Source organism: Gilbertella persicaria (genome assembly GCF_025201335.1).
Source record: "Gilbertella persicaria strain CBS 190.32 chromosome Unknown B0P05scaffold_6, whole genome shotgun sequence".
Lineage (NCBI taxonomy): Eukaryota > Fungi > Mucoromycota > Mucoromycetes > Mucorales > Choanephoraceae > Gilbertella > Gilbertella persicaria.
The window spans coordinates 629,956-652,550 of record NW_026251967.1 but is presented as its reverse complement, the minus strand read 5'-3'; the positions used below and the strand labels follow the sequence as shown (position 1 = coordinate 652,550).

Sequence of the window (22,595 nt, the reverse complement as noted above, 5' to 3'; positions counted from 1 at the left end):
CAACAATTACCACAAAGAAAAGAAAAAATGTTCTTAAACAGTATCTACACGGATGGATATACATGTAGGGTCTCATTCTGCAGAAAGATTCACTCCATATCACCCAATGATAAAGTGTCCCTGAAGGTAGATGATTTCACTAGTGAAGAGGTTGATCGTTACTTTCGTCCTTGCACTGTCGATCCAAATAGGTGTCTTTGTATCCTATCATGGTAAAAACGATTTGAGGCGTTTGTCAACTGCCGAGTATTACAACATGAATGGCACTGTCAACCGACAAAAGCTAGAGCAAGATAGAAAGAAAAGTTTGGATATAGAGCAGATTGAAACCCACTTTCACTCACCCAAAACTGCAAAACTCCAACATTATACAGAATATGTTATGTATGCTCTTCAACATTTTCGAGCGTTAGCAAATCTTTACGGCTTTAACACTGCTAAAATCAAATAGTGCAGCTACAAAGGCTCTCAACAAGCAATTGAAAATGCAGTCAACATTCTCATTAATGGTGCAAAAAAAAAATATAACAAAAGGAAAAGAAAGAACACCAAAAAGAATAAACGGAAGAGACGCAAGACATCAAGCAGTTATCAATACGGTCATCATGATAATTATCCACCAAATACAGGGGGAATGAGGTCAAGGTATAGCACATATTTCTTATATTCTTCTCCTTAAAGAAATATTCTTAATAACTTGAATGAAGAGCACATAAGGAAAAGTTTGAAGAAGGTGATCAAAGTAAAATGCCATTGATTGTTTTTGGAGATGGTTTGAAAAACAAGTCGCATGTCAAGTTTAAAGGTTTACGTTATGGCGTCATTGAAAAGTTGTACAGACAATGAAAAACGCGGAGAGTTATTACTTCTGGACATAGACGAGTATAAGACTTCCAAGGTTTGTAATGTTTACTTGATCATAATTTGAATATTGGCACTTCTGTATTATAAAAGACTTGCAACTCGTGCCTTGAAATAAATTGGAGCATATTACGCAAGGAAGTGGTATCGAAAAACGGAAGATTCATCAAGTATTAGTTTGCAAAAACTGCAATATTTTTTGGAATCGAGACGTTATGGCTTCAAAGAATATGTTCACAAACGTTCAATCTATTTGGAACGGCCAAGGACACCCTACCATGTTCACCCGACAAAGCGCCACCTCGAATGTGGTGCCTGAGCTTTAATTAGCGAAGGCTTAAGGATTCTACAGGCAAGAAGTCTTCTCAAAAATAAATCATTCCATTTTATAACTCTTATCAATAGGTAAATAAATCAGTTTTGATTTGTATGAAAAATACTAGTTTTGTCGACTGTATTCACCGAATATCGAAATAATAAAATTGTAATGCATATAATTTTTGATTCAAACTTCATTGATGTACATATCGTTTTCCAACTTCATGTGGAGTGATTGTCTTTCTCTCTTTTTTTTTTTGTTTACACAAGCACTTTCAGAAAAAGGGGATTTGGAATCATAAAAGCAATGACATGACTCCCAACCGTCTGAAAAATGATTCAAATCCAAATATTGATTGTCGTTGGCACTTTAAGTATGGCATAGGTTAGTAATTTAAAACGGGGCCTTAAGGCCAATAAAAAACGTCATGATAAGTTTTATTGAAGGCTATTCGTAACACAATCGTTTTTTTTTCCTTTTAGGAATCCTAGCTTTACACAAAGAAGTATTATCAATGTACATCATGACTGTACAAGCATATACAATCTCTGGGTAAGCAGAAACAAACAGACTGGTTTTTACAATCCTTTCAAGGTACCGCAAACTCAAAAAAAAAAAATACGTATTGGTCTTGGCGTACTCATGAAAACACTGTTTTTTTCTTTGTTAAGGAGAAATGAGAGTTTGAAGGGCTGTATTTTTTGACGACTCATAGTTTATATGTCTAGATCTAGTTTTGAAAGGCTGAAAAAACAAGTCTTTTTATATTAAAAAAAGTTAAGTTTTATTGGTATTGAATGTATACATAAATATAATTTAGCATGTTGGTAATGATATGTAAGTTCTATCATGAAGAAACTAAACTTCTGTTTTTTCTTCTGTTTTTTCTTGATCCGTAACTTCAGTAGACTGAACAGGCATAGCAATGCTTATCTGAGTTTGACTATGTTTTTCAGCCAAAACATGGTTGCTTGGATTAGGTTGAGAAAGAGGCACTTGTTGAGCCACAGGATAGGTGTTTTGGCGATTAGCAGCAGTAGGTAATTCGTGAGACATGCCACTGGTAAGACGTTGGTACCTGACGAATGACATGGATTCGGGTTCCTTATTACGAGAAGCAAAATGAATGCCAATATAAATGATACCCAAGAGAACAAGCTATCATTGCTGATTAGTCTACATCTTGTTCTATGCAAGCTATGACTTACAATAAATCCAGCAATGATCGAAAGGATATCAATGCCCATCGTAAGGAAACCAAAGCTAAATAAAGAAATAAAAAGTAAGCCTGACTATAGCGAGCAACATAATAGTTACAAGAAATAAACTGTAGAATGAATAAGTAACAGTAAATGATGCTATCTGCTTTTAACACTTACAGAGACCACGACCAAGGAAATAGAACATAAAAGAGAAAGGCTTGATCAAAGCAGGTGTTTGCATGAATTCCACAGCTAACAAGAGAACTACTAAAATACTAAATATTGTATGAGTATATGTCCTTGTAAGCTAATGAATACACACATCTTAAAGATACCAATAAGAATAAAATTCCAGACTATTCATATGTTAGCATATACAACATACAATAAGAACATACAGAAATAGGTCATGAAGTTTCCCACTAAACTGAGAATAATGCAAAGGATTGCTAGAACATTGAGTATTGTGTAAAATATAGTAGTATTTGATGACATTGCGTTAAATCAAGAAGAAAGAGTAATAAAATAATGGGCTTTGGTTGTGATATTTAACCTTAGTTTAGTGCTAATATGCCAGTGAGGCTTAGAAGAAACAATAGCATTATATATGTTGTAGTACAATTTTTATGAAATCACTAAAATAAGTCTTACTAACCAAAATGATTTGATGTTAACAATAGTAAAAGAAACGCATATTGTCTTTTCTTTTAGAGGAACTCTGTATTTCACTATTGAGTCAGAATTATATAATATAATTACGCTCTTGAGAAGATTTTAAGGGCATGGATTTGTTAGTTTTGATTGGTTTGAAAAAACGAAACCACTCTCCATTACACTTTGTTGTGGTGAAAAATTAAATTTTAAAAATTGAGCAGAGCATGGGATACATAATTAATATTAATATTGTTATTTACATTGAGCTATAAGGAATAAATTAGTAACAGATATTAATTAGGACATGTAAAATACTTACATGGATATGAGGAGATAGTTGAATCTCATTAGACCAGCAATAGCTGGTCAGGAACAAAAAAAAAAAAAAAAAGGAGAAAAGACCGAGAGATATTTGTTGCTGATGTTGATGCTTTTGGATATGGGAAGGATCACATCGGTTCAGTCAGGAGCGACTCAACTTGCAGCCACAAAGCCAAGAGAATAGGAACAGAGAGGACAGACAAGCAACATGAAGACCCGTGTCCAAACAGTGATAGACATATCTCTCTGTGAACTTCCAATGGCTATTCAATATGAAATGTTTCGATTATTTAATAGCTATGGACAAACCACACATCGCAGAATACATCAACATTATTTTCTTCTCAGAGGCGTGGTTAAGTCTCGTTGAATACGCCTACAATCGTCCCCAGAAGACAACAAACAATCCACACTCGTAACTTCATCGACTCCCATCTGCCTCATTCCTTGTTTATTTCCGGTTCTACTTATCTTTTGTGTCCAGCAAACATCAGTATATGAAGCTATGAAGGCTTGACCATACAGCATCTACAAGAATACGGCTATTGATTGTTTCTTAGACGATAATTATTAATAATAAACATCTTATTTAAATTAGTCATGTCACATAAAAAGTATGTTGTAGACATCTGTAATGTCAAAGGTGAATGTCTTTCCTTGTTGATACTTACAAATGTATATATTATCCATTGCCTCTGAAGATGTCTTGGTCTTTCACTAGCTTCAAAGCAACTAACGCTGCTGATTGGCTGCTTCAAGTCATGTAAATTTTTGAAATGACAGTCTCAATGGAATCGTTACTAGTTCTTTGATTGGATCATCACTATAGTCACAGAGGAAAAAAAATTTTTTGAGAAAAAAAAAGTATATAAGGAGACCAAAAGTAAGCAATTTATGTTTTCTTTAGTGACCGTACTCTACAGGATCTGTATGCAGTATGTTTCAATTCTAGGTTTTCTAAACTAGATACAATCCCAAAGCTAGTCGATGATTGTCAGTAGACCTTCTTTTGAGTGAAGTGTGGCCATTGTTGTTCTCTGAACAGCTTTTGTCAGTTGATGATCTCGCCTGTTCTATATTCCAAGAACACGGCAAGGAAGGAGCTACAAGTCTGATAGCTTATTTTTATTCAAAAAGGAAATGAAAAATACTTATATGATATGGCGATGTCTCATTTTTAGTTTGACTCGGCACATTTGAGAGTCTATGTTATCTAATTTGGTTTCTAGTTCTTCTCTTCGTCTTCGAAGGAGTGCATTGCCACCACTTGAGGGTGCCTTGCTATATTCAGCTTGAAGCTACCAGGCTATTAATTCTTTCCCTTTGGTATGAATAAACTTACAATTTCTTTTTCACGTACGAGTTCTCGAAGTTGAATATCGAGTTCCTCAGTAGAGATACTTTTGTTTTCACTCGGTTGAGGAGAAAGTGGTAACTTGTTTTGTGGTGTCTTTGATCCTTTCTGTCTTTTTTCGTTTGTTTGTTTTGATGGGTTCTTTTTTGTTGAACTAGAGCGACGTGGTTTCTGAATATCTGATACAAAAGCTTCAGTTGAACTATGATAGTTATGGATGAGTATTTCTATAAAGATTATAGGAGGATCTTACTTTGTAGGAGAAGACACAGTCAATGCATCACTAAAAATACCCATTCTTAAAAACTGTTCCATGGCTGTCTTTAATAGTCGTACTTGATTTTGTGTATGTTGAAGTTGTGTAGCTAATGCTTTTTCAGCGCCTTCCAATGCAGGAGAAGCTTTTTCTTCCAACTCCTTATTCTTTAATTCGAATATCAAGGTTTGGTTTTGACTTTCAAGTCGTCTAAATCACAGGAGTGTCAATTGTTGTTGTTGTTGTTGTTTGTGTTGATTACCTGATGTGCTCAGTAGCTTTATCTAATTGAGTCATTGTTTTCGACAGTTCCTCTTGAAGACGCTCTTTTTGTATCTACCAAAGTTGAACAGAAGCTTTATGACAAAGGACATTACCTTTTCAGTCTCAAACTGTCTTTTCCATTCCATATTGTCCACTGTTAATTCATCTACATTCTGACTTAGAAAGATCACATCCTTGTTGTAAGCTATCAAATCATGAATCATAGGGTGGCACAGGTGTTACAAACCTTCTTTCTGCTTTTGAAGTGCTTTAATCGTCGCTTTTTCTTTTTCGAGCTTGTTTTTTAATTGTTCAAGTTTTGTGTCATAGCTAGATAAACTGCTGAATGATTTCACACTGTCTTTGCGTCTACATTGACTTGAGCTTCTGATATGATGTGAGTCGAGAGCATCCTGTTGTTGATAAATCCAACATAACTTTGGTTCTTCTAATGGTGGCCTTGAATACATGAAGGCATATTCGTCTGTCATTTCGGCTGGTGGAGGCCTATCATGTTCAATACTGGACGGATGGTCATCGATTCCTACACACTGAATAATGCGGTGTCCATCTCCATCTTTGATAATCAGATTGTGAACATAGGGAGATAGTATTCGATAACTATTGCCGCTAGCCACACTGGAAGGTGGTGAGGGAGATGCACTCAAAAAAGGTACCTGTTGATCTTCTACACCGGCTCTTTGGCTGAGTAGATGCACGGATACATCATTCTCATCGTATTGAGAAGAAGCATCCATAAACGAAACAGGTCTCTTTTTCATGTGTTGTATCTTTTGATGGTTTGTATTGGCTAATTGACGCATAGTAGCAAATGAGGCTGCCGGTCTTAGTCGTTGAATACGTTGAATGGGTCTATCAACACTTATGTCCATGTTATCATGATGTTCAATGGCATGGTCTTCTTTAGGACTTGACTTTTGCATCTCACTGTGTGAGTCCAATGCATCTTGAAGTTGTTTCTGCACACTTTCTGACATCACGATAGGCTGTGTTCGTTCATTCGGTTTATGGCTTGAGGCTGGATTGGTCTTGGCTCGATCTTCTGTTAGTTTTGGCTTGGCTAGTGTCTTTTCGCTGGCTCTACCTGTGGTCAGTATACCTGAACCAGCTGATTTGGCAGTCATGGTATTCTTGGTGACTTTTGCCTTAATTTCTTTACCAGTTTTTTGGATGATGGTGTTGTTATTGTTGTTTGTTGTTTGTGTTGTCGATTTTTGTTTCGTAAGATCATAAACAGTTGGCGCTAAACATGTTTGGTCTTCATCTTTACAGCCTTTAGATGAAAGCAGTAAACTGATAGGATGCATGTCAGTATCAGGAGGAAGGAATGGATATATGTACCTTAATTTTTTGTTTTTTGTTCGCTTTTGATTCTCTAATATAGCATGACCTACAAGTATCAACCGCTTGTTTCTTAAGTCCATTTAAGTTTACCATTGACAATGGCTCTCATTTCTTCTGCTACTTTGGAAGGAGAGGCTGAGAATCCATAAAGTTGCTTTTGTGGATAATGGTGTAAATTAAACTTTTTAAGTGGCCAAAATTTCTGTCCTGAATGACCCTCTTTTGAAGACATGTTTTTGAAAATAAAAAGAGAGAAAAGGAGAGAGAGAGACAAAAAAAAAAAAAAAAAGGAGAAGTAAGTTTTTATGTAAAGAAGTTACTATAAAGGAAACATTTTATTCACTGTCTGAATCACTCTTGATTTCCTCCAATTTACCCTCCTGCATAGCTTTGGCAATCGGATTTTCAACATCGATAATACCTGTCTTTTTCAATCGTTCAAATAGCACAAACAGTTTTTCTGCTTCTCTTTCTTTTTCTTCGTCTGTCATGTCTTTCAGGTCAGGGCCTTGTTTCTCAGAAGAAGTGAATTGGCCCGTGATGGGGTTAATATCATGTAGTTCATCATGGTCTTGAGGGGGATCCATGGGAATACCTTTGTTGACCAAGAAACCGATAGCATTACCATAACCCACTTGCTGTGTAAACATGTTGGCTATCTAGGTGATCAGTCGACAAGGTTCATAATTGACAACATTACCATCTTTGTTACACAGAATAAACAATGTCTCACAGACGGCATTGCGGGATTGTGGCATCATGGTGCTTGTCATGAATCGAATAAGATAAGCAGGGAGACTATTACCTTCATGCACTGGACGGATACGGTCTCTAAAGAGCTCTAAGTAACATAGACATATACAGGGCCTTACATCAACTTACTCTGTACTGGGTAACATTCTTGCACTCAAGCTCTTTTGAACATAAGGACTGCCTTCAGCCAATGTAGCCAAGACCAAAAGAACAGGGGCAATAGCAGCATCTGCTTGTTGTTCATGATCTGTATGATCAGGGTCACCATTGGGTATCAAGACATGAATAGCACGGTCAAGCACATTGACCAGAATATTCACGACAAACTCGGCCCCTTCTTCTACTGTATTATAGAGTGTCTTGGTCCACTCTTTCTGTGCTCGCCATACAACAGCAATCGTCTCAAAGGGAAACTGCATGAGTGCATGAATACCTTGTGAATGAGGGGGTGCCAGTGGCTGTGGTTCAGGATAAGGCACTGCAAACAGTAAATGGAACACAGGCACAAGACACTGTCTAAATGTGTCTGTGGCATCTGGTGTGTCTGATTGGCGGGATTCAACCAAGAGTAAATTAAACAAGAGCTTCAATGCTTCACTCGTAACTGTCCAGGGGTTGATGACTGTGTTCTTGTCCAGCTTATTTCTTTTATCTGGATCTTCTAATGAAGACACATTGTCCGACAAGACTTTTTCAATGGAAGATGCAATATCTGCATCTATTAATTGTTGCACTAAATCATGTCGATTGACAGTCATGAAGAACAAAATACGACAAGTAAGGAATTGTGTCTCGAGGCTGAGTTGTTTAGATTGCAATAGGGATTGAAGTGCATATAGCCCCTTTTCTTGTTCTAAATAGGCCTTGGCTTCTTCATTTAAAAAGATAGCATTGGCTATACATTTAAGCGCTTCCCGAGATACTGTTGTGTCTGTCACTTGGTCGGGATGATAAATACCAGCCAATTTCATTAAAGTAATCATGCCCTAACAAATGAAGCATGAATTTGAAGTGCAACATTAAAATGTAGAATTACCTCTTTTGTAAAAATAGGATCTGATCCAAGTGGATTTCTACCTAAGGTTCTTATGACAGACAGTGCCTGTGTCTTTACTGTAATGCTATAGAATCAAATATCATTCTTATATAGTGTTTAAACATACCTTGATCATCCCAGTCTTGTTGCATCATGTCAGTCAAAAGTACTAGTAAAAACTCTTGTTTTTCACTAGATGAAGTAACTACTGAGATGAGTAACAAAACTAGATAACAAGTGTGTTTCTTTACAGTCATATGTCTTTTCGAAATCACTCAAAAACTCAAAGAGTTCTGATTTTTGTAACTGTTGATATCGCTTTAAAACCATAATTAAAAACAAAAAGAAAGAAATACATCCAACGTCACAAAATAAAAATATATTCAACACGTTTCCCCCTTTTCTTTTTTAAAAAAAAATGTCTTTAACTTCAGTCATAGTTTCAGCCAAGGTAAAACAAACAGCCACTGTCTTTTTTTGTCATGGACTTGGTGATACAGGTGCTGGTTGGAGTTTCTTGGCTGAAGAACTATCGAATCTATTCCCCTATGTTAAATGGGTGCTTCCTAATGCGTAAGGATCACTGTTATGTATGCCATCTAACAAATAGAACAGTCCTATTAGACCCATTACTTTAAATGGAGGCTATCCTATGCCAGGTAAGGATATATAGCCTATGTCTATGATTGACGCTTGTTAGGCTGGTTTGATCTTTCTAGTTTAGATAAGAGTGGATTCAAGCATGAAGATGAAAAGGGTATACTTGCTTCTGTCACGAGTGTCAATCGTTTGATTCGCGATGAAGTCGATCATGGTATTCCTGCCAATCGCATCATCTTGGGTGGTTTCTCTCAAGGTGCTTGTCTCTCTTTGGTTCATGCCTTAACCACAGAATACAAACTAGGTGGTGTTGTTGCCTGTAGTGGATGGCTTGGTTTAGCTGACAAGATGCCTCAAGTAAGATAAGCCCATAGAACCAGTCATGAATCTCACACATAAAATTAGATGCTCTCAGACGCAAACAAAAAGACGCCTTTTTTAATGTGTCATGGTGACAAAGATCCAGTGGTCAAATATGAATATGGTCAAACATCTGCTGAAAAATTGACTTCTTTAGGTTATGATGTGACCTTCAAGACTTATCCTGGCCTTGTTCATTCAGCCAACGAACAAGAATTAGCAGACATTGCAGCATTTATCAAAAAAAACCTTCCTCCTGTAGAATGAACATCACATACGCTCTCTTTTTTTGTTTTTAATTATAATTCAACTTCATGAACACCTTCTTGATCAACCAATTGAACCTTGAATTTGGGTAAATTGACAATAAATCTTGTCTTGAGTTCTTGTATACACATGCCCATCAATTTCTTTGCTTCTTCCAGGGTCATGTCGTCCTTATAATATCTATCCATAAGCGATGTACAAAAGTAGGCACCATAGCCTTGTGCACAGAAGGGTAATTTGGCCATAGCCCCAAGATAATCAATCCAATAAAGCTCAGGTTTTTTGCTCTTTGTGTCATAACCACCAATAATCAGATTGACAGAATAAGGATGCTAACCCCTTCGTGGTTAGTTGAATTTGATATGTCAAAGTTATGCTTACTCTGCTTCGAAGTGAGTCAGCTAACTCACGTCTGGTAAAAGTGGCTGTGGCTTTAGGACTCAATTCAAGACCATTTCTGATACCGTATAACCTGATGTTGCGTTGAATATATTCAGCAAAGTTGACAGTGTCACCAGGTTCACCTGTATAAAGCATCACCGTGTGTGCATTTAATTCGCGCGACTTGTCTTCTGTTCCTTTCATCACTACAATACTACGGGCACTGACAGTATCAGCAGCGAGTAAAGTAAATCCATTGCCTGTGATTCCAAAAAGACACTCCATTATGTATACAATAATAAAGAAAAAGAAAAAAAAAATGAAGTACCTATTTGAACGCGTGGATGCATTGCGTACTTTGTGACTTGTGGACCAAGTGACGTCGTCTAAATCTGAGATTAAATTCTTCCTTGACGGACTTTGATAAGATAAAGACGACAAGATCAGTTTTATTTTTTTTTCTTATCCATGTTACGTACTGCCTCTCAACCTCTTTTCAACCTGAAACGTACTTTCCATAACTGCCCAGTCAATGCTATTCAACCATTGCGATTGTTGTTGATAGGTTGTCCAGGATCAGGCAAAGGCACTCAATCCACTCGACTTCAAAAGAATTTTGGCGTCACTCATCTATCCAGTGGTGATTTACTCAGAAGACATATCAGAGAACAAACAAGCTTAGGCAATCAAGCTAGTCAGTATGTCAGTCAAGGCAAACTGGTGCCTGATGATCTCTTGATTTCCTTGATTGACTCAGAACTCTTGGTTGGCAATACAGTAAGTGAATGAACGTTTTTATGCTGACAAATAAGAATTGGTTATTAGATGGGTTTCCAAGAACCATTCGACAAGCACAGGCACTAGATGCTTCTCTTCAGAGACTAACACAGCCATTGAACTTGGTCATTAACTTACAAGTACCTGAACAAGTCATTTTAGAGCGAATCATAGGTAAGCTATTGAACCATCAATGACTCTTCTCTGATCTGTCAAATAGATCGTTGGGTGCATATTCGTTCGGGCAGAGTTTATAATCTGTCATATAACCCACCCCTTGTGCCAGGCTTCGATGATGTGACAGGTGAACCCTTATCAAAAAGACCAGACGATACAGAACAAGTCTTTAAAGTTCGTTTAGAACAACATCACCAAATGGCCATGCCCTTGTTGGATCATTACAAAGATGTGGTAGTTCATGTAAAGGGAGACACAAGCGATGAAATCTATCCTCAAATTGAAAAAGCCATCGTTGACCGTCTAGGTGTTTTACCCTTTGAACAAGATATTCAGCTATCTGCCATCCATTAAGCTTTTTATTATTATTATTATTATTGTTATTAAATGCCGCCTCCTAATTCTCTTTCAAGAGCATCCACATCCATGCCAATATCATCACTGTTTTGTGTTATAGGTGCAGCAGTAGCAGCTATTGAGGATGAATTCCTATGATCATTCTGTCTTGTCTTGGCTACTTCTTTAGATCGTTCAAGTGCTTCACGGTCATTAGCACTTAGACTTTCTTTTCTCTTTAAGCTAGATCCAGTATTCAATTGCAATCCTTGTTTCTGTGCTTTGAATGTCATGACTTCTTGTGCAATCATTTCTATAAATATATAAAAAGTGTATGTGTTGATAAGTGATACTCTCTATTCAAATAACTTACTGCGCATATCTTCCATGGACTCAACCACTTCAAATGAGAAATCAAATGTTTGGGTATGCGTAGGCTCATCATCTTCATCATGATAAGCAGCAAGGTAAGGATGAGCCAGGGCTTCTTCAACCGTAATTCGCTTGGCAGGATCAAAGGTAAGCAATTTGGTCAGGAGATCAATGGCTAAAGGAGTGGCTCTTGGGTAAAGATTTTGAAAGGGAATCTTGGGCATTCTTGTCAAACTACGAATATAGACTTGAGCCTATATCTATGATGAGTCCATATACATATATAGATATAGATATATTCTTGCTTACTCTCTCACTGCCAACACGACACAAGGTTTCTTCATCAGGTGTACCAAGAATACCAAGGATTTGATTCAATTGATCAACATCTAAGCCTGTCAATGGTGTTTACATATCATTTTGGGTACTTACAATCACGACCCTTAAAAAGGGGTCTGCCACCAAGCATTTCAGCAAAAATACAACCAACAGACCACATATCAACTAAAAAAAAAAAAGAGAGTCATGAATATGTTATTATGGATATGACTTACTGGCTTTGGTATATTTCTGGAAACTCAACATAATTTCAGGTGCTCTGTACCAACGGGTAGCCACATATTCTGTCATGAATCCTACATTTCCCTCAGGTGAAGAAGAATAACCACGGGCCAAACCAAAATCACAAATCTTGAGTTCACAATCAGCATTGACCAACAGATTACCAGGTTTCAAATCTCTGTGCAATACCTAGACAGGATAAGAATAAGAAGAAAAAGACATGACTTACATTGGCACTGTGAATATACTTGAGTCCTCTACAGATCTGATAAACAAAATATTGAAAATGAGCATCTGTTAAGGGTTGACCTGATCGAATAATCTGATGAAGATCGGCTTCCATCAATTCTTGAACCAAATAACTAATCATGATGAATAAAACTGACTATTATATATATATATATACACTTACATCTCATTAAAGTCTTGTAGATTCACAATATCCATGTCAATAATAGAAGTAATCTTGAACCATAAGAATAGATAGAGAAAGAATTACTTACATTTTCATGGCCATTAAAATGCTTCAATAGCTTGACTTCACGTAAAGCACGTTTGGCTAAAATAGTCTTTTCGAAAATACGACATACCTAATCAGGGGTTTAGTTTCGAGTAGACTGAGAACATACTTACTTTCTTAATAGCCACTTGTTCATTGGTCTCAGTATCTTTGGCAGCACTAAAACAAGATGAATATTCATGATATTCGCTTCAAGTCATTACCAAACAACACCATAGGCACCTTGACCCATTTCTCGAATAAACTGAAACTTCTTATCCACAATAAACTGTTGATTCAATACAGGAAATGATTGATAACCAGGCATCTTGTAGTAAAGAATAAAATAAATTAAAAAAGAAATGACGCGACTAATTTATTTGATTTATTTTTTTTTTCTTGTTCAAGGTGATACAATCAATCGACCCTAAACTGGTATCAATGGGTGGTAATATAGGTTTGGAGGGATAATAACAAGGTGCTAACATGGGTAAAATAGGCTTTTGGGTATCCATGGGAGGTATTTTTGTTTCCATCTGTTTATTTCGCTTGAGAGGGTAAGGATGGAATGAGCGGGAAGGATAGAGAGGTGGGTGGTGCAGAATACGCTTCCATTGAACAGGATGAACCATCATGGGTGATTTTCTTTGTTGGTTTGATTGTTCTTGTATCAATTTCAGGTCTAATTGTCTTAATTGAATTCGGGCTTGTTCTGTCTTGAGTCTATCATTAGCTGCTTGTTTCTATCAAGCGTCAGTCTATGATTCAATCCTTTCTTTTACTTACTCTATCTTCTTCTATTTTAGCCATCAATGCATGCTTCAATAAATCTGGATTTTGAGTATAGTATTTCTCAATGATTTCCTTGACTGAGATATTATTCTCCTTTTTAGGCAAGCCAAGTCTAGATGAGGTTGTTTGAGCATCGGATTGTATTGATGTCATGTCAAGAGATTTATACATAAAAAAAGACAGAAAGAGAGAAAGAGAGAAAAGTAAAGATCGGCGTTTATTTTAAATAGAGAAAACCTACATACTGGTTTCCTTAATTAGATTTGAATGAATGCTAAATTAAAGCACACACACACACACATATATATATATATATATATATATAACTACTTTGATTGTCTTAAAAGGACTCATTTTTGGAAAGTGTATCCTTCTTGATGTCTTCATCATAATCACCACTTAGTTCTTCTAGAGACTTGCCCTTTGTTTCTGGAATAAGGAAAGAAGACAATAGACCTGTGAGCATAAAGAACGCAAAGATCTCTAGTAAATGATCAATCCATGCATTACTACCACCAATATCTTTCAAGAGTCCAAATCCAACTTGGGCAACAATAGCACCTATTTTACCAGAAGCAGCAGAAATACCATGGGCTGTGGATCGATAGCGTGTAGGGAAGCATTCGCCAGGAACAATAAATGTGGTCGAATTAGGACCAAAATTGAAAAAGATTTGCGTGATGGTAAAGAGTACAATGAATAAGGCCACAGAAGTATTGATAATTGCATGGTAGCCAAAGCCAAGGATGATAAACATGATAGTCAAGACTGTGAAGCCCATGATTTGAATGGTTTTACGGCCTATTTTATCTACTGTAAAGACAGTAATCCAGTAACCTGGGACAGATCCAAGCAAATTGATAATTAGATTACCGACACAGGCCTTAAATACAGCACTAAAACAAATAAGCAAACTAAGATGGATAGAGTTGACTTACTTGTAAGCATCAGGACCACCTGAAAATCCAATATTCTGAAGAATAATCGAGTTATTAAGACCAAGGCCATACCAAGCAACATCAAGAGCAAACCAAGAATAAGCAGTACCAAGCAATACTTTGCCATATCGCCATTGACTGAAATGACGACGGAAGTCTGCCCAAGAAGCCTTCGGAATCTCTTGTTTTGTCTCTATGGATTCAGGCTGATAGTCACCTGCTCTGGCTCCAGTAGAAATAAAGGCTTTAGCATCAGTTAGGCCTTGTTCAAACTTGTTTTCAATGTCCATGGTATAGCGTGGTGTTTCAGGAATCGTGAGGCGATAATAAAGAGCACATAGACCAGGAATGGCACCAATACCAACCACAATACGCCACACATAGTCAAGATATTGTTGATCTGATTCGATAGCACTCTTGTAAGCTGCTGTTGTAATTAAACCCACTAGACTTGCTGTGACTTGACCAATACCTAAAAAGATACAATGAGATATAGAGTTATATTTTGCTTTATTTTCTACCTTGCATGGCAAAGACAGCAGCCATCATAGCACCACGATGTCGAGTAGTAGCAAATTCGGCAGTAATGACAGAAGAAAGAGGATAATCACCACCGATACCAATGCCCACCAAAATACGCCAAAAAGTAATAACAGCCCAGAAGGAAGCAGCAAATGCATTGCCTGCTAATGTTTGTCCAATGGTGCCAATGATGATAATCATCAATTCAACACCATACATCCGTTTACGGCCTACATGGTCAGCCAAATAACCAAACAAGAGTTGACCAACAACAGTGCCTACAGAACAAGAGACTTTGATAGCTGTATCGACATCATGAGGGGTTTTGTTGCCTTCATTGGGCCAATAGACGTAACCGATCATGATAGAGACCAAGTTGATGGCAAAGATATCATAAGCATCTGTAAAGAAACCAATACCAGACACAATACATGCTCGAACATGAAACCAGCCAAACTTGGCATTATCAATCTATAGAAGATGTCAATGATTGTCATTTCATGTGTCTATTTTACATCAGCTAAAGCTAAACGACGACGCTCTTTAGCAGACAGTATTTGCTCAGGATCATTTAAATTAGTATCAGAAGGAGGAGGAGGAGGAGGAGGAGGAGGAGGAGGAATTGCTTCTACTTGTGCCATAGTAACAATAATAATAAAAAGAGTACGTTTTTCTCTTTCTCGAGAACAAAGAATAAGGAAAACAGAAAAGGATCTTACTCTTTTTTATAAGAAATGATGTATTTAGCATAGTTTTATTTCATAAGATATATTTCAGCTAATGCAAATTATCTCATAAGCTGTCTATTGAGGTTGCCCATGTCAAGAGCATGATCGCAAATTTTATTGTGATTGGCTCAGTTTGGGCCTGCTTTCTTTTTAGAAAACAAGATTCATGTACTACTCAGAAAAAGAAAAGGGAAAGAACGCTATGCTTATTATTGAATCATACGTTGATCTATTACGACACACAAGATAATAACCCGTATTCTTGTCTGATGAATATCCAATAAGAAAAGAATAAAGTGTCCACTTTGTAACTTAAATACAGTGACATATTGAATATCATCCTATTGTTAGTTTTTAAGACATGACTTACATTGTCTATTTCTAATAAGGATCTAATTGGCTACCAAAAGAAGAAAGAACAACGAACAATAGCTGAGATTCGAATTTGCATACATATATGTATATATAGTTCTTCCAGAAATTGTTGTCGCGCCAAGATGTCGCATTTTGTATATTTTGCAATATAATTTTTCAACGTTTGCGACATTACTTCTTGGAAACACTGTATATATACAGTATTTTCGGAAAGTATTCGTGCACTAATAATTTTTCGTTTCGTGCGGATTTAGAAAACAATTTCGAGCAAAAAAATTAGTCAATGGTGCAGAAAAAGAGTTGGATCAGGAATAGTTTTTACTTAGTGCAATTTTATATTTTACGTAGTTGAAAGTGAGTAACTTTGTTTATGAAGATGAAAACGGAAACCTAACGAATGAGAATGAAGAAGAGCATCTTGAGTTTGCAATGGAAGTGGATGATGAAGCTTACCCCTTAGGAGATGTTACAGATTTCACAATGTACACTGATCTCAAGCCTCCTGAAAAAGCAGCCAAAGATGTTGCTATGAAGACTGAAAGCAACACCACAAACCCTATTGCGGGAGATGTTGGTGGGATTTCTAAGAAGGCCTATCGGAAGTACAACCCTGAGGACAAGAGTAACTTCTTTCACTTGGTGTATGAAAAGAATATGAGTGTCCGAGGTGCTGCTAAGCAGCTTGGTATACCACCAACGACAGCACAAACGTGATTTAAGCAAGGAGAGGCGAGCTTGGAAAAGGACAGTGAGGTCGCTGTGAAAAGGAGTGTAGATGGAAAGCGGAAGCTTGGAAGACCTGCAATCCTCAATGATGCTCATAAGGAGTGTCTGATTGAAGCTATTGATGAAAGGCCTGAAATGGTCTTGGAAGAGATGATGGAGTGTCTTACGAGTAGCTTTGAGGATCTGAAAATCTCAAAGACTGCTTTGTATGAGTTTGTCACTACAAAGTGCAATATCAGCTTCAAGCGAGCAAAGCTTTATTCAGTTGAGCAAAATTCTCCTGAGAAAATTGAAGCTAGATATCAATGGGTGAAACACTGGGAAGAGACTGACATGGATTATATGAGCAACTGCGTTTTTATTGATGAATCTGCATTCCATATCAACTTGAAGCGCTCTTATGGTTGGTCTAAAAAAGGTGATCCTGCCATTGTCACAGTCCCAAAGACAAGAGCAAAGACCACGACTATTCTTGGTGCTATATCTGCTCACGGTGTTGTCAATATCAAGATCAAACAGCCCAAGGTAGCGGAGCCCGCAAAGAAAAGAAAGTTGACAGGAAAAAACTCAACTGTCGCAAACAAGGGCAAAGGAGGAACAGTGACTGGCCATTACTTCAACTTTATTGCTAGTACCTTGGATATTTTGGATCGTCACGAGATCTTCAAGGATAGCTATATAGTCATGGATAATGCGCCTATCCATACGCACCAAGACATAAGAAAGTATATAGAAAGCAGAGGATATGGCTGCGTCTACCTTCCTCCATATTCACCAACCCTTAACCCTATTGAAGAATTTTGGGCTGTTTGCAAGAGCAAGATCAAAAGAGAGAAACTTTTGAAAGAGGAAACACTCACCTCCAGAATAACAGACGCCTGTAACAAAGTCCTTTTGAGCGACTTGAAGGGGTTCTGTGGACATTCTATGTCTATGTTTGATGATTGTTTGAACAGAAAGCCAATCTAATAAACATATTATTTTCGTGCACCTTGCATGAATTTTTTTACTTTTGCACCATTGACTTTAATTTTTTTGCTCGAAATTGTTTTCTAAGTCCGCACGATTTATTAATTTTTATTGCACGAAACGAAAAATTATTAGTGCACTACGATCACAAAGATCTACATGAACTATGGCTTGAAAAAAAACATGAACCACGGCTACTAAAAATAAAGCGCTTCATTCTTAAAAATATCCAAAACTTACGACAAATAAACTGTACATTCCATAAACACAAATAGATGACTCAAAATATCGGATAGGAGCCCAAGTTGCTCATAGGTTTATCAGCCGAAACTTGATTGGGAATCGAAGTATTCAGATGGCGCAGCATCACGACGCAGCACGATTCAAGCATTATACAAAACAGGGTTATTATTGCTAGCATCCAGTGCATATAAATCGGTTTGTTTCCAATTTTTTTCTCTCACTCTTTTTCTTTTCCTTTTAGTTATGATTGTTGAAAACGTATTGCAAGTCTATCATCAAGTAGCTGAAAGACTTCTTCCTGTACTCAAGAGACAATCCAAAGTATCTTATATTGGAGCAGCCATCTTGTGTATTTTGGCTTCTGAAGTTTATGCACAACTTCGTGTTCCCAAATACCTTAGGCAATTCCCTAAAGTCAGTTATTTTAAGTTGCTGAAATCCCTCTATGTTAATGAGTCTGTCTTTGATCGAAATAAGCGTCTTGTGGTTCCAATCACTCAACAAGGATACAAGTTCTATACGGTACAGAAAAAAAAAATAAAGAAGAGATAGATTGACAAGGTTTCTTCTAGAGTAAAATGCCTTTAAGCTGGTCCTTGTTCGTTACAGATGCAGACATTGCTAAGACACTCTTGCTCAAATCAGGTATAAGAAATCATATATAGAACCATCATCACTTATACGAGTGTAGATACGTTCCCTAAATCGGACGAATTTGTTCAAAAACTGGGGCCTTCCAGTCCTGCTGTGATGTTCCTCGGGAAAGACAATGTAGCCCTTTCAAATGGACATACATGGAAACGCCAAAGAAAGGTAGACTTAATTGTGTACAGTGCTTGTATCACTTACATTCACTAGTTTATGAACCCTGCTTTCCACCGTGCTATGCCCGTCAAGACATTTGCCAGTGTCATGCCAAGACTTTTTGCTGTTATTGATGAAAATCCACACGATTTTCCTGCCGCCATTCGCATGAAAAATTTCACGCTGGACGCTTTAGGCTTAGCTGGTTTTGGTGAGTTTTTTTTTCTTTTATACCTATATAACGACTCATTCCATGATAGCTTTTGATTTCCAATCATTGACCGGTGATCCTGAAGGCTGGTCGAAGACATACAATGTTGTGATACGAAGTCTGTTTAATCCATGGGTCAATGTGTTTGCCAAAATTGATTTTATTTTGTATACCATCATGCCTTCGAAAAGAGAAAGCTATCATGCTGTGATCAAGTTTAATAAGATGTTGGTGAACATGGCTGATAAAAGAAGACAAGAGATCTATGATGGTCAGAAATCAAATTTACCTGAAAGTGAAAAGGATTTGCTTACCTTGATGATTGAAGCTGAACTCCGGGAAGGTGTCACAACCACCAGTCAGGAATTAAGAGTAAGTTGGTTAGAAATAATCAACCATGGCTAATATGACATAGGAAAATATCGCCTTGTTCTTCTTAGCTGGCCATGATACAACTGCCCATACACTTACTTTCTGCCTGTATAATCTTGCCAAGAACAAGGTAAAAAAAAAAAAAATAGCATAGTGTACATGAATCCAATCTAACTCGGTTGTAATAGGACATACAAACCAAATTAAGACAAGAAATACTTGATGTCTTGGGTGACGATCCTTGTGATGTGACTCCTACACTTGAAGACTTGAAGAAGATGACTTATCTTGACATGGTGCTCAAAGAGAATCTTCGTAAAAGTGGTCCTGCAGATCGTATCTTGAACCGCGTTACAGCTGAAGATGTTGAATTGGGAGGCACCATGGTTCCTAAAGGCATTCCCATTTCCGTTGATATTGTCAGTATTCATATGAATCCCAAGTATTGGCATGATCCAGAACGCTTTATTCCTGAGAGATTTGAACAAGGTGGAGAATATGATAGCCATACAGGCATGACATGGTTACCCTTTAGTAATGGAGCAAGACAATGCATTGGTATGAACTTTAGTTTGACTGAACAGCGTGTTGTATTAGTCATGTTGTGTAAGTACATATTTTTTATTCTACAGACCAATTCATCCTACATTAGTGAAACGATATGAGATTGATGTTCCTCGAGACTCTATTCATTATGATAAAGTCGTTTATGATAAGCCATTCAATTTTGCTCCTGCAGATTTGAAGTTGAGCTTTACTAAGCGATATTAATTTAGCTACATTTCATCATCTGGTACACAATAAAGTCCTTTTTGTCAACTCAACACAATTCTCAGTGATGATTGATCTCTTGATCTAGAATGATTCAAGTTTATAAAACCCCTTTAAAGGTAATATATACAGTTTGCTTGCCAAGATTGAGCTTGTTTGGTACAAGTATTTTTAAACACCCGACATTCAAAAAGAAAAAGAAAAAAAAAACCTTAATCATTACATCATCTTCGAGTTTAAAGAGAGCACTTTTTTTTTCTTGCTTTTTTTTTCTTTATCTTTCTTTACTTATGTCTGAAAAAATCGAAAAGAAGTTAAATGAAGCTGACGCCAACTTGGCTAAGCCCACACATGGCCACTTTTCTATGGTTCGGTAAGTAAACATAAATTTTCTACGCGTATTTATTGTGTTTAGCAATTTTTATTTGGCTGATATCATTACACTTATGAATGGTGTCTGTGGTGTTCAATCAGTATTGAGCTCAATGCGCTATTTGACTTCAAACGATATCCGAGACTTGTATACAGCCATGTATCTTATGCCTATTGGTATGCTTTTTGATTTCATGGATGGACGTGTTGCTCGTTGGAGAAATAATTCATCATTACTCGGGCAAGAACTCGATAGTTTGGCTGATTTGGTAAGTACATAGATCAGGGTAAAGTATGATGACTGACATATATCTACAGATTTCTTTTGGATTAGCACCTGCTGCGTTGGCCTATGCAGGTAAAGATACTTGTTTATACCCTGCATGATAGATTAACACTCTCTGCTCATAGTTGGTATGCGTACTTATCTCGATACAATCGCATTGACTTATTTTGTTTGTTGTGGTATTGCTCGTCTTGCTCGCTACAATGCTACTGTAGCCCTGGCTCCAAAGGATGCCACTGGCAAGGTACACCATTTTGAAGGAACTCCGATCCCCACTTCCTTATCATTGGTGGGTATTGTTGCTTACTTTGTCTTGAATGATCAGTATCTAGACACTTTGCCTGGAGGTATGGTCAAAATTACAAGTGATTGGGATATGCATCCTCTTGTGCTTATGTACATGCTGAGTGGTACTTTAATGATCTCAAAGACACTTCGTATTCCAAAGCCCTAGTCTTTTTTTTTTCTTTGGTCTTATATACCCTGTTTTCACTTATTATTGGGATACATTTTTTTTTGAAATAAAAAATGAAACAGAAAAGACAATTATTTAAATTATAAGAGAACTTGACCTTCATTTGAGATTCTTTTTCTTTAACAAACAAGCGAATAATGCTAAACACTTTACTTGATCTTCTCCATTGTTTTATCAAGATAATACACTTCTTTTCTCTAGGAAGCAAGCGTCTTTTTAACAGCTAAAAAAGAAAAAGGATAAAAAACGTAACACCAAAACCAAAAAAGGTACATTGTGCATAAAAGTGTTTATCTCCACATGAAGCATCTTTCGCTCTACAAACAATAACTGCTTTCTAAAATGCATATCAACAAGATGCTAGCAATGACTCTCAGCCTATTCTCTTTTCATTGCTAAAAAAAAAAGAAAAGAAAATAAGTATGGTTTACTTTATTCATCAAATTTAAACATTGATAATAAACGTATAGAAAGAGCCTCGAAAAAAGAGGAAGCGCAAGCTGAATGCAAGATATAGCATGATTGAGTCTAGTTTTGATGTAAACAAGTGAATTAACAAAAGAAACAACGCTATCGACAAGATCATTAAACCATGACAAGATCATTAGACTATGACAAGATCATTAGATTATGACAAGACACGGTGGATCTCACTGACAGGATGGTTAAACATATCTTTTGCTTTATAAAATACATTTTTTTTAAAGGGGTTGTCAGCAAAAGTTGATTTTGATTTAGCAAATTTTGTCAACGGGTGTGTCTTTATGAAACCATTCTTATCTCTTGTACTCAGACACACTCGTGATGACAGTGTAACAACAAACCCAAGACGCCATGGTTCCGTCAAAACTAATAGGCAATGGATAGGAAAACATAAGAACTCTTCTTATTGTAAGGATGCTAACTATACTTCACCTAAGCTATCAAATGCTTAGCAGATAGCATTGTACGAATGTACAAAAATTGACATAGCTTACTTTGATAACATCCAAATCCATTTAAATAACAGATTCTGTATGTTTCTGAATGATCTTTTTTTTTATAAGAAAAGGAGGAGAGGGGGGAAGGGAAAAACAAATCAGTCAGTTGCAGGTCTTGTCATACAGAAAGTTGAACCTATAAATAAAACTCAGCTATAAAGAGTGGGCGAAGAACTTAAGAAATTTGTTTGTGATGTTATACTAGTGGTTAAAGACTGATCTGCGTCAAATATAAAGTTTCACAAGCCAACAAAAGAAGAATAAAAAGGGATTATACATATGCTGCAAAAGAATTTATTTTCATTGATGAAGCTAG

At 36.8% G+C, this 22,595-nt stretch overlaps 12 protein-coding genes across 12 annotated transcripts; 5 read left to right on the top strand and 7 right to left on the bottom strand.

Moving 5' to 3' along the window:
- The first annotated feature begins 697 nt into the window (after positions 1–697).
- B0P05DRAFT_529087 (uncharacterized protein) lies at positions 698–1,210 on the top strand. Its single transcript, XM_051576711.1, has 4 exons — positions 698–811; positions 840–898; positions 955–1,005; positions 1,039–1,210. Exons 1-4 carry the CDS (start codon positions 748–750, stop codon positions 1,189–1,191), a joined length of 327 nt encoding a protein of 108 aa, XP_051438258.1. The 5' UTR covers positions 698–747; the 3' UTR covers positions 1,192–1,210.
- Positions 1,211–1,960: 750 nt separating this feature from the next.
- B0P05DRAFT_529080 (COPI associated protein-domain-containing protein) lies at positions 1,961–2,887 on the bottom strand. The gene is made up of 6 exons (XM_051576710.1): positions 2,781–2,887; positions 2,705–2,738; positions 2,560–2,657; positions 2,498–2,507; positions 2,389–2,443; positions 1,961–2,338 (listed from the first exon to the last, which is right to left on the bottom strand). Exons 1-6 carry the CDS (start codon positions 2,875–2,877, stop codon positions 2,039–2,041), a joined length of 594 nt encoding a protein of 197 aa, XP_051438257.1. The 5' UTR covers positions 2,878–2,887; the 3' UTR covers positions 1,961–2,038.
- Positions 2,888–4,237: 1,350 nt separating this feature from the next.
- Positions 4,238–6,627, bottom strand: B0P05DRAFT_485722 (uncharacterized protein). Its single transcript, XM_051575258.1, has 7 exons — positions 6,594–6,627; positions 5,479–6,545; positions 5,345–5,436; positions 5,230–5,303; positions 4,965–5,177; positions 4,700–4,913; positions 4,238–4,655 (listed from the first exon to the last, which is right to left on the bottom strand). Exons 2-7 carry the CDS (start codon positions 6,374–6,376, stop codon positions 4,509–4,511), a joined length of 1,638 nt encoding a protein of 545 aa, XP_051438256.1. The 5' UTR covers positions 6,377–6,545; positions 6,594–6,627; the 3' UTR covers positions 4,238–4,508.
- Positions 6,628–6,875: 248 nt separating this feature from the next.
- On the bottom strand, positions 6,876–8,773 carry B0P05DRAFT_529068 (guanine nucleotide exchange factor). The gene is made up of 5 exons (XM_051576709.1): positions 8,637–8,773; positions 8,386–8,590; positions 7,479–8,335; positions 7,297–7,427; positions 6,876–7,251 (listed from the first exon to the last, which is right to left on the bottom strand). Exons 3-5 carry the CDS (start codon positions 8,330–8,332, stop codon positions 6,932–6,934), a joined length of 1,305 nt encoding a protein of 434 aa, XP_051438255.1. The 5' UTR covers positions 8,333–8,335; positions 8,386–8,590; positions 8,637–8,773; the 3' UTR covers positions 6,876–6,931.
- Positions 8,774–8,781: 8 nt separating this feature from the next.
- B0P05DRAFT_602313 (Phospholipase/carboxylesterase/thioesterase) lies at positions 8,782–9,622 on the top strand. Its single transcript, XM_051583266.1, has 4 exons — positions 8,782–8,958; positions 9,001–9,044; positions 9,086–9,342; positions 9,391–9,622. Exons 1-4 carry the CDS (start codon positions 8,804–8,806, stop codon positions 9,610–9,612), a joined length of 678 nt encoding a protein of 225 aa, XP_051438254.1. The 5' UTR covers positions 8,782–8,803; the 3' UTR covers positions 9,613–9,622.
- B0P05DRAFT_529062 (nucleophile aminohydrolase) lies at positions 9,623–10,311 on the bottom strand. Its single transcript, XM_051576708.1, has 2 exons — positions 9,994–10,311; positions 9,623–9,944 (listed from the first exon to the last, which is right to left on the bottom strand). The coding sequence occupies exons 1-2, from the start codon at positions 10,276–10,278 to the stop codon at positions 9,645–9,647; spliced, it is 585 nt and encodes a 194-aa protein (XP_051438253.1). The 5' UTR covers positions 10,279–10,311; the 3' UTR covers positions 9,623–9,644.
- Positions 10,312–10,465: 154 nt separating this feature from the next.
- Positions 10,466–11,404, top strand: B0P05DRAFT_529058 (adenylate kinase-domain-containing protein). Its single transcript, XM_051576707.1, has 2 exons — positions 10,466–10,944; positions 10,991–11,404. Exons 1-2 carry the CDS (start codon positions 10,779–10,781, stop codon positions 11,299–11,301), a joined length of 477 nt encoding a protein of 158 aa, XP_051438252.1. The 5' UTR covers positions 10,466–10,778; the 3' UTR covers positions 11,302–11,404.
- On the bottom strand, positions 11,331–13,043 carry B0P05DRAFT_569085 (MAP kinase; the record flags this gene model as incomplete). The annotated part of the gene is made up of 10 exons (XM_051581226.1): positions 11,331–11,596; positions 11,657–11,909; positions 11,965–12,050; positions 12,088–12,159; positions 12,210–12,405; positions 12,446–12,578; positions 12,629–12,681; positions 12,720–12,806; positions 12,850–12,895; positions 12,940–13,043. 10 exons carry the CDS (start codon positions 13,041–13,043, stop codon positions 11,331–11,333), a joined length of 1,296 nt encoding a protein of 431 aa, XP_051438251.1.
- A 33-nt stretch (positions 13,044–13,076) lies between these two features.
- B0P05DRAFT_529050 (uncharacterized protein) lies at positions 13,077–13,724 on the bottom strand. Its single transcript, XM_051576706.1, has 2 exons — positions 13,502–13,724; positions 13,077–13,458 (listed from the first exon to the last, which is right to left on the bottom strand). The coding sequence occupies exons 1-2, from the start codon at positions 13,676–13,678 to the stop codon at positions 13,087–13,089; spliced, it is 549 nt and encodes a 182-aa protein (XP_051438250.1). The 5' UTR covers positions 13,679–13,724; the 3' UTR covers positions 13,077–13,086.
- B0P05DRAFT_504805 (phosphate:H+ symporter) lies at positions 13,723–15,608 on the bottom strand (the record flags this gene model as incomplete). Its single annotated transcript, XM_051575503.1, has 4 exons — positions 13,723–14,403; positions 14,446–14,917; positions 14,967–15,438; positions 15,483–15,608. 4 exons carry the CDS (start codon positions 15,606–15,608, stop codon positions 13,848–13,850), a joined length of 1,626 nt encoding a protein of 541 aa, XP_051438249.1. The 3' UTR covers positions 13,723–13,847.
- Positions 15,609–18,230: 2,622 nt separating this feature from the next.
- On the top strand, positions 18,231–20,283 carry B0P05DRAFT_529043 (cytochrome P450). The gene is made up of 8 exons (XM_051576705.1): positions 18,231–18,530; positions 18,581–18,653; positions 18,700–18,821; positions 18,867–19,023; positions 19,073–19,395; positions 19,439–19,525; positions 19,584–20,001; positions 20,048–20,283. The coding sequence occupies exons 1-8, from the start codon at positions 18,252–18,254 to the stop codon at positions 20,164–20,166; spliced, it is 1,578 nt and encodes a 525-aa protein (XP_051438248.1). The 5' UTR covers positions 18,231–18,251; the 3' UTR covers positions 20,167–20,283.
- Positions 20,284–20,307: 24 nt separating this feature from the next.
- On the top strand, positions 20,308–21,382 carry B0P05DRAFT_529035 (phosphatidylserine synthase). Its single transcript, XM_051576704.1, has 4 exons — positions 20,308–20,539; positions 20,582–20,807; positions 20,857–20,896; positions 20,950–21,382. The coding sequence occupies exons 1-4, from the start codon at positions 20,457–20,459 to the stop codon at positions 21,276–21,278; spliced, it is 678 nt and encodes a 225-aa protein (XP_051438247.1). The 5' UTR covers positions 20,308–20,456; the 3' UTR covers positions 21,279–21,382.
- The last annotated feature ends 1,213 nt before the right edge of the window (positions 21,383–22,595 follow it).

Coding starts and splice junctions, on each gene's coding strand:
- B0P05DRAFT_529062 (XM_051576708.1), bottom strand. CDS start 10,278: ATGGAGTGTCTTTTTGGAATCACAGGCAATGGATTTACTTTACTCGCT. Junction 9,945..9,993: donor CTGACTCACTTCGAAGCAGA/GTAAGCATAACT, acceptor CGAAGGGGTTAG/CATCCTTATTCTGTCAATCT.
- B0P05DRAFT_529087 (XM_051576711.1), top strand. CDS start 748: ATGCCATTGATTGTTTTTGGAGATGGTTTGAAAAACAAGTCGCATGTC. Junction 899..954: donor ACGAGTATAAGACTTCCAAG/GTTTGTAATGTT, acceptor GTATTATAAAAG/ACTTGCAACTCGTGCCTTGA. Junction 1,006..1,038: donor GCATATTACGCAAGGAAGTG/GTATCGAAAAAC, acceptor ATCAAGTATTAG/TTTGCAAAAACTGCAATATT.
- B0P05DRAFT_602313 (XM_051583266.1), top strand. CDS start 8,804: ATGTCTTTAACTTCAGTCATAGTTTCAGCCAAGGTAAAACAAACAGCC. Junction 8,959..9,000: donor AAATGGGTGCTTCCTAATGC/GTAAGGATCACT, acceptor CAAATAGAACAG/TCCTATTAGACCCATTACTT. Junction 9,045..9,085: donor TGGAGGCTATCCTATGCCAG/GTAAGGATATAT, acceptor GACGCTTGTTAG/GCTGGTTTGATCTTTCTAGT.
- B0P05DRAFT_529080 (XM_051576710.1), bottom strand. CDS start 2,877: ATGTCATCAAATACTACTATATTTTACACAATACTCAATGTTCTAGCA. Junction 2,658..2,704: donor CTTATTGGTATCTTTAAGAT/GTGTGTATTCAT, acceptor TACAATATTTAG/TATTTTAGTAGTTCTCTTGT. Junction 2,339..2,388: donor CGATCATTGCTGGATTTATT/GTAAGTCATAGC, acceptor CAGCAATGATAG/CTTGTTCTCTTGGGTATCAT.
- B0P05DRAFT_529068 (XM_051576709.1), bottom strand. CDS start 8,332: ATGATTACTTTAATGAAATTGGCTGGTATTTATCATCCCGACCAAGTG. Junction 7,428..7,478: donor AGAATGTTACCCAGTACAGA/GTAAGTTGATGT, acceptor AGAGCTCTTTAG/AGACCGTATCCGTCCAGTGC. Junction 7,252..7,296: donor TATTCTGTGTAACAAAGATG/GTAATGTTGTCA, acceptor TCACCTAGATAG/CCAACATGTTTACACAGCAA.
- B0P05DRAFT_529058 (XM_051576707.1), top strand. CDS start 10,779: ATGAACGTTTTTATGCTGACAAATAAGAATTGGTTATTAGATGGGTTT. Junction 10,945..10,990: donor CATTTTAGAGCGAATCATAG/GTAAGCTATTGA, acceptor TCTGTCAAATAG/ATCGTTGGGTGCATATTCGT.
- B0P05DRAFT_485722 (XM_051575258.1), bottom strand. CDS start 6,376: ATGACTGCCAAATCAGCTGGTTCAGGTATACTGACCACAGGTAGAGCC. Junction 5,178..5,229: donor AAAGCTACTGAGCACATCAG/GTAATCAACACA, acceptor CCTGTGATTTAG/ACGACTTGAAAGTCAAAACC. Junction 4,914..4,964: donor ACTGTGTCTTCTCCTACAAA/GTAAGATCCTCC, acceptor TAACTATCATAG/TTCAACTGAAGCTTTTGTAT.
- B0P05DRAFT_529050 (XM_051576706.1), bottom strand. CDS start 13,678: ATGTATAAATCTCTTGACATGACATCAATACAATCCGATGCTCAAACA. Junction 13,459..13,501: donor CTAAAATAGAAGAAGATAGA/GTAAGTAAAAGA, acceptor GACGCTTGATAG/AAACAAGCAGCTAATGATAG.
- B0P05DRAFT_529043 (XM_051576705.1), top strand. CDS start 18,252: ATGATTGTTGAAAACGTATTGCAAGTCTATCATCAAGTAGCTGAAAGA. Junction 18,531..18,580: donor AAGGATACAAGTTCTATACG/GTACAGAAAAAA, acceptor GGTTTCTTCTAG/AGTAAAATGCCTTTAAGCTG. Junction 18,822..18,866: donor CATGGAAACGCCAAAGAAAG/GTAGACTTAATT, acceptor TACATTCACTAG/TTTATGAACCCTGCTTTCCA.
- B0P05DRAFT_529035 (XM_051576704.1), top strand. CDS start 20,457: ATGTCTGAAAAAATCGAAAAGAAGTTAAATGAAGCTGACGCCAACTTG. Junction 20,540..20,581: donor GGCCACTTTTCTATGGTTCG/GTAAGTAAACAT, acceptor TATTGTGTTTAG/CAATTTTTATTTGGCTGATA. Junction 20,808..20,856: donor TCGATAGTTTGGCTGATTTG/GTAAGTACATAG, acceptor ATATATCTACAG/ATTTCTTTTGGATTAGCACC.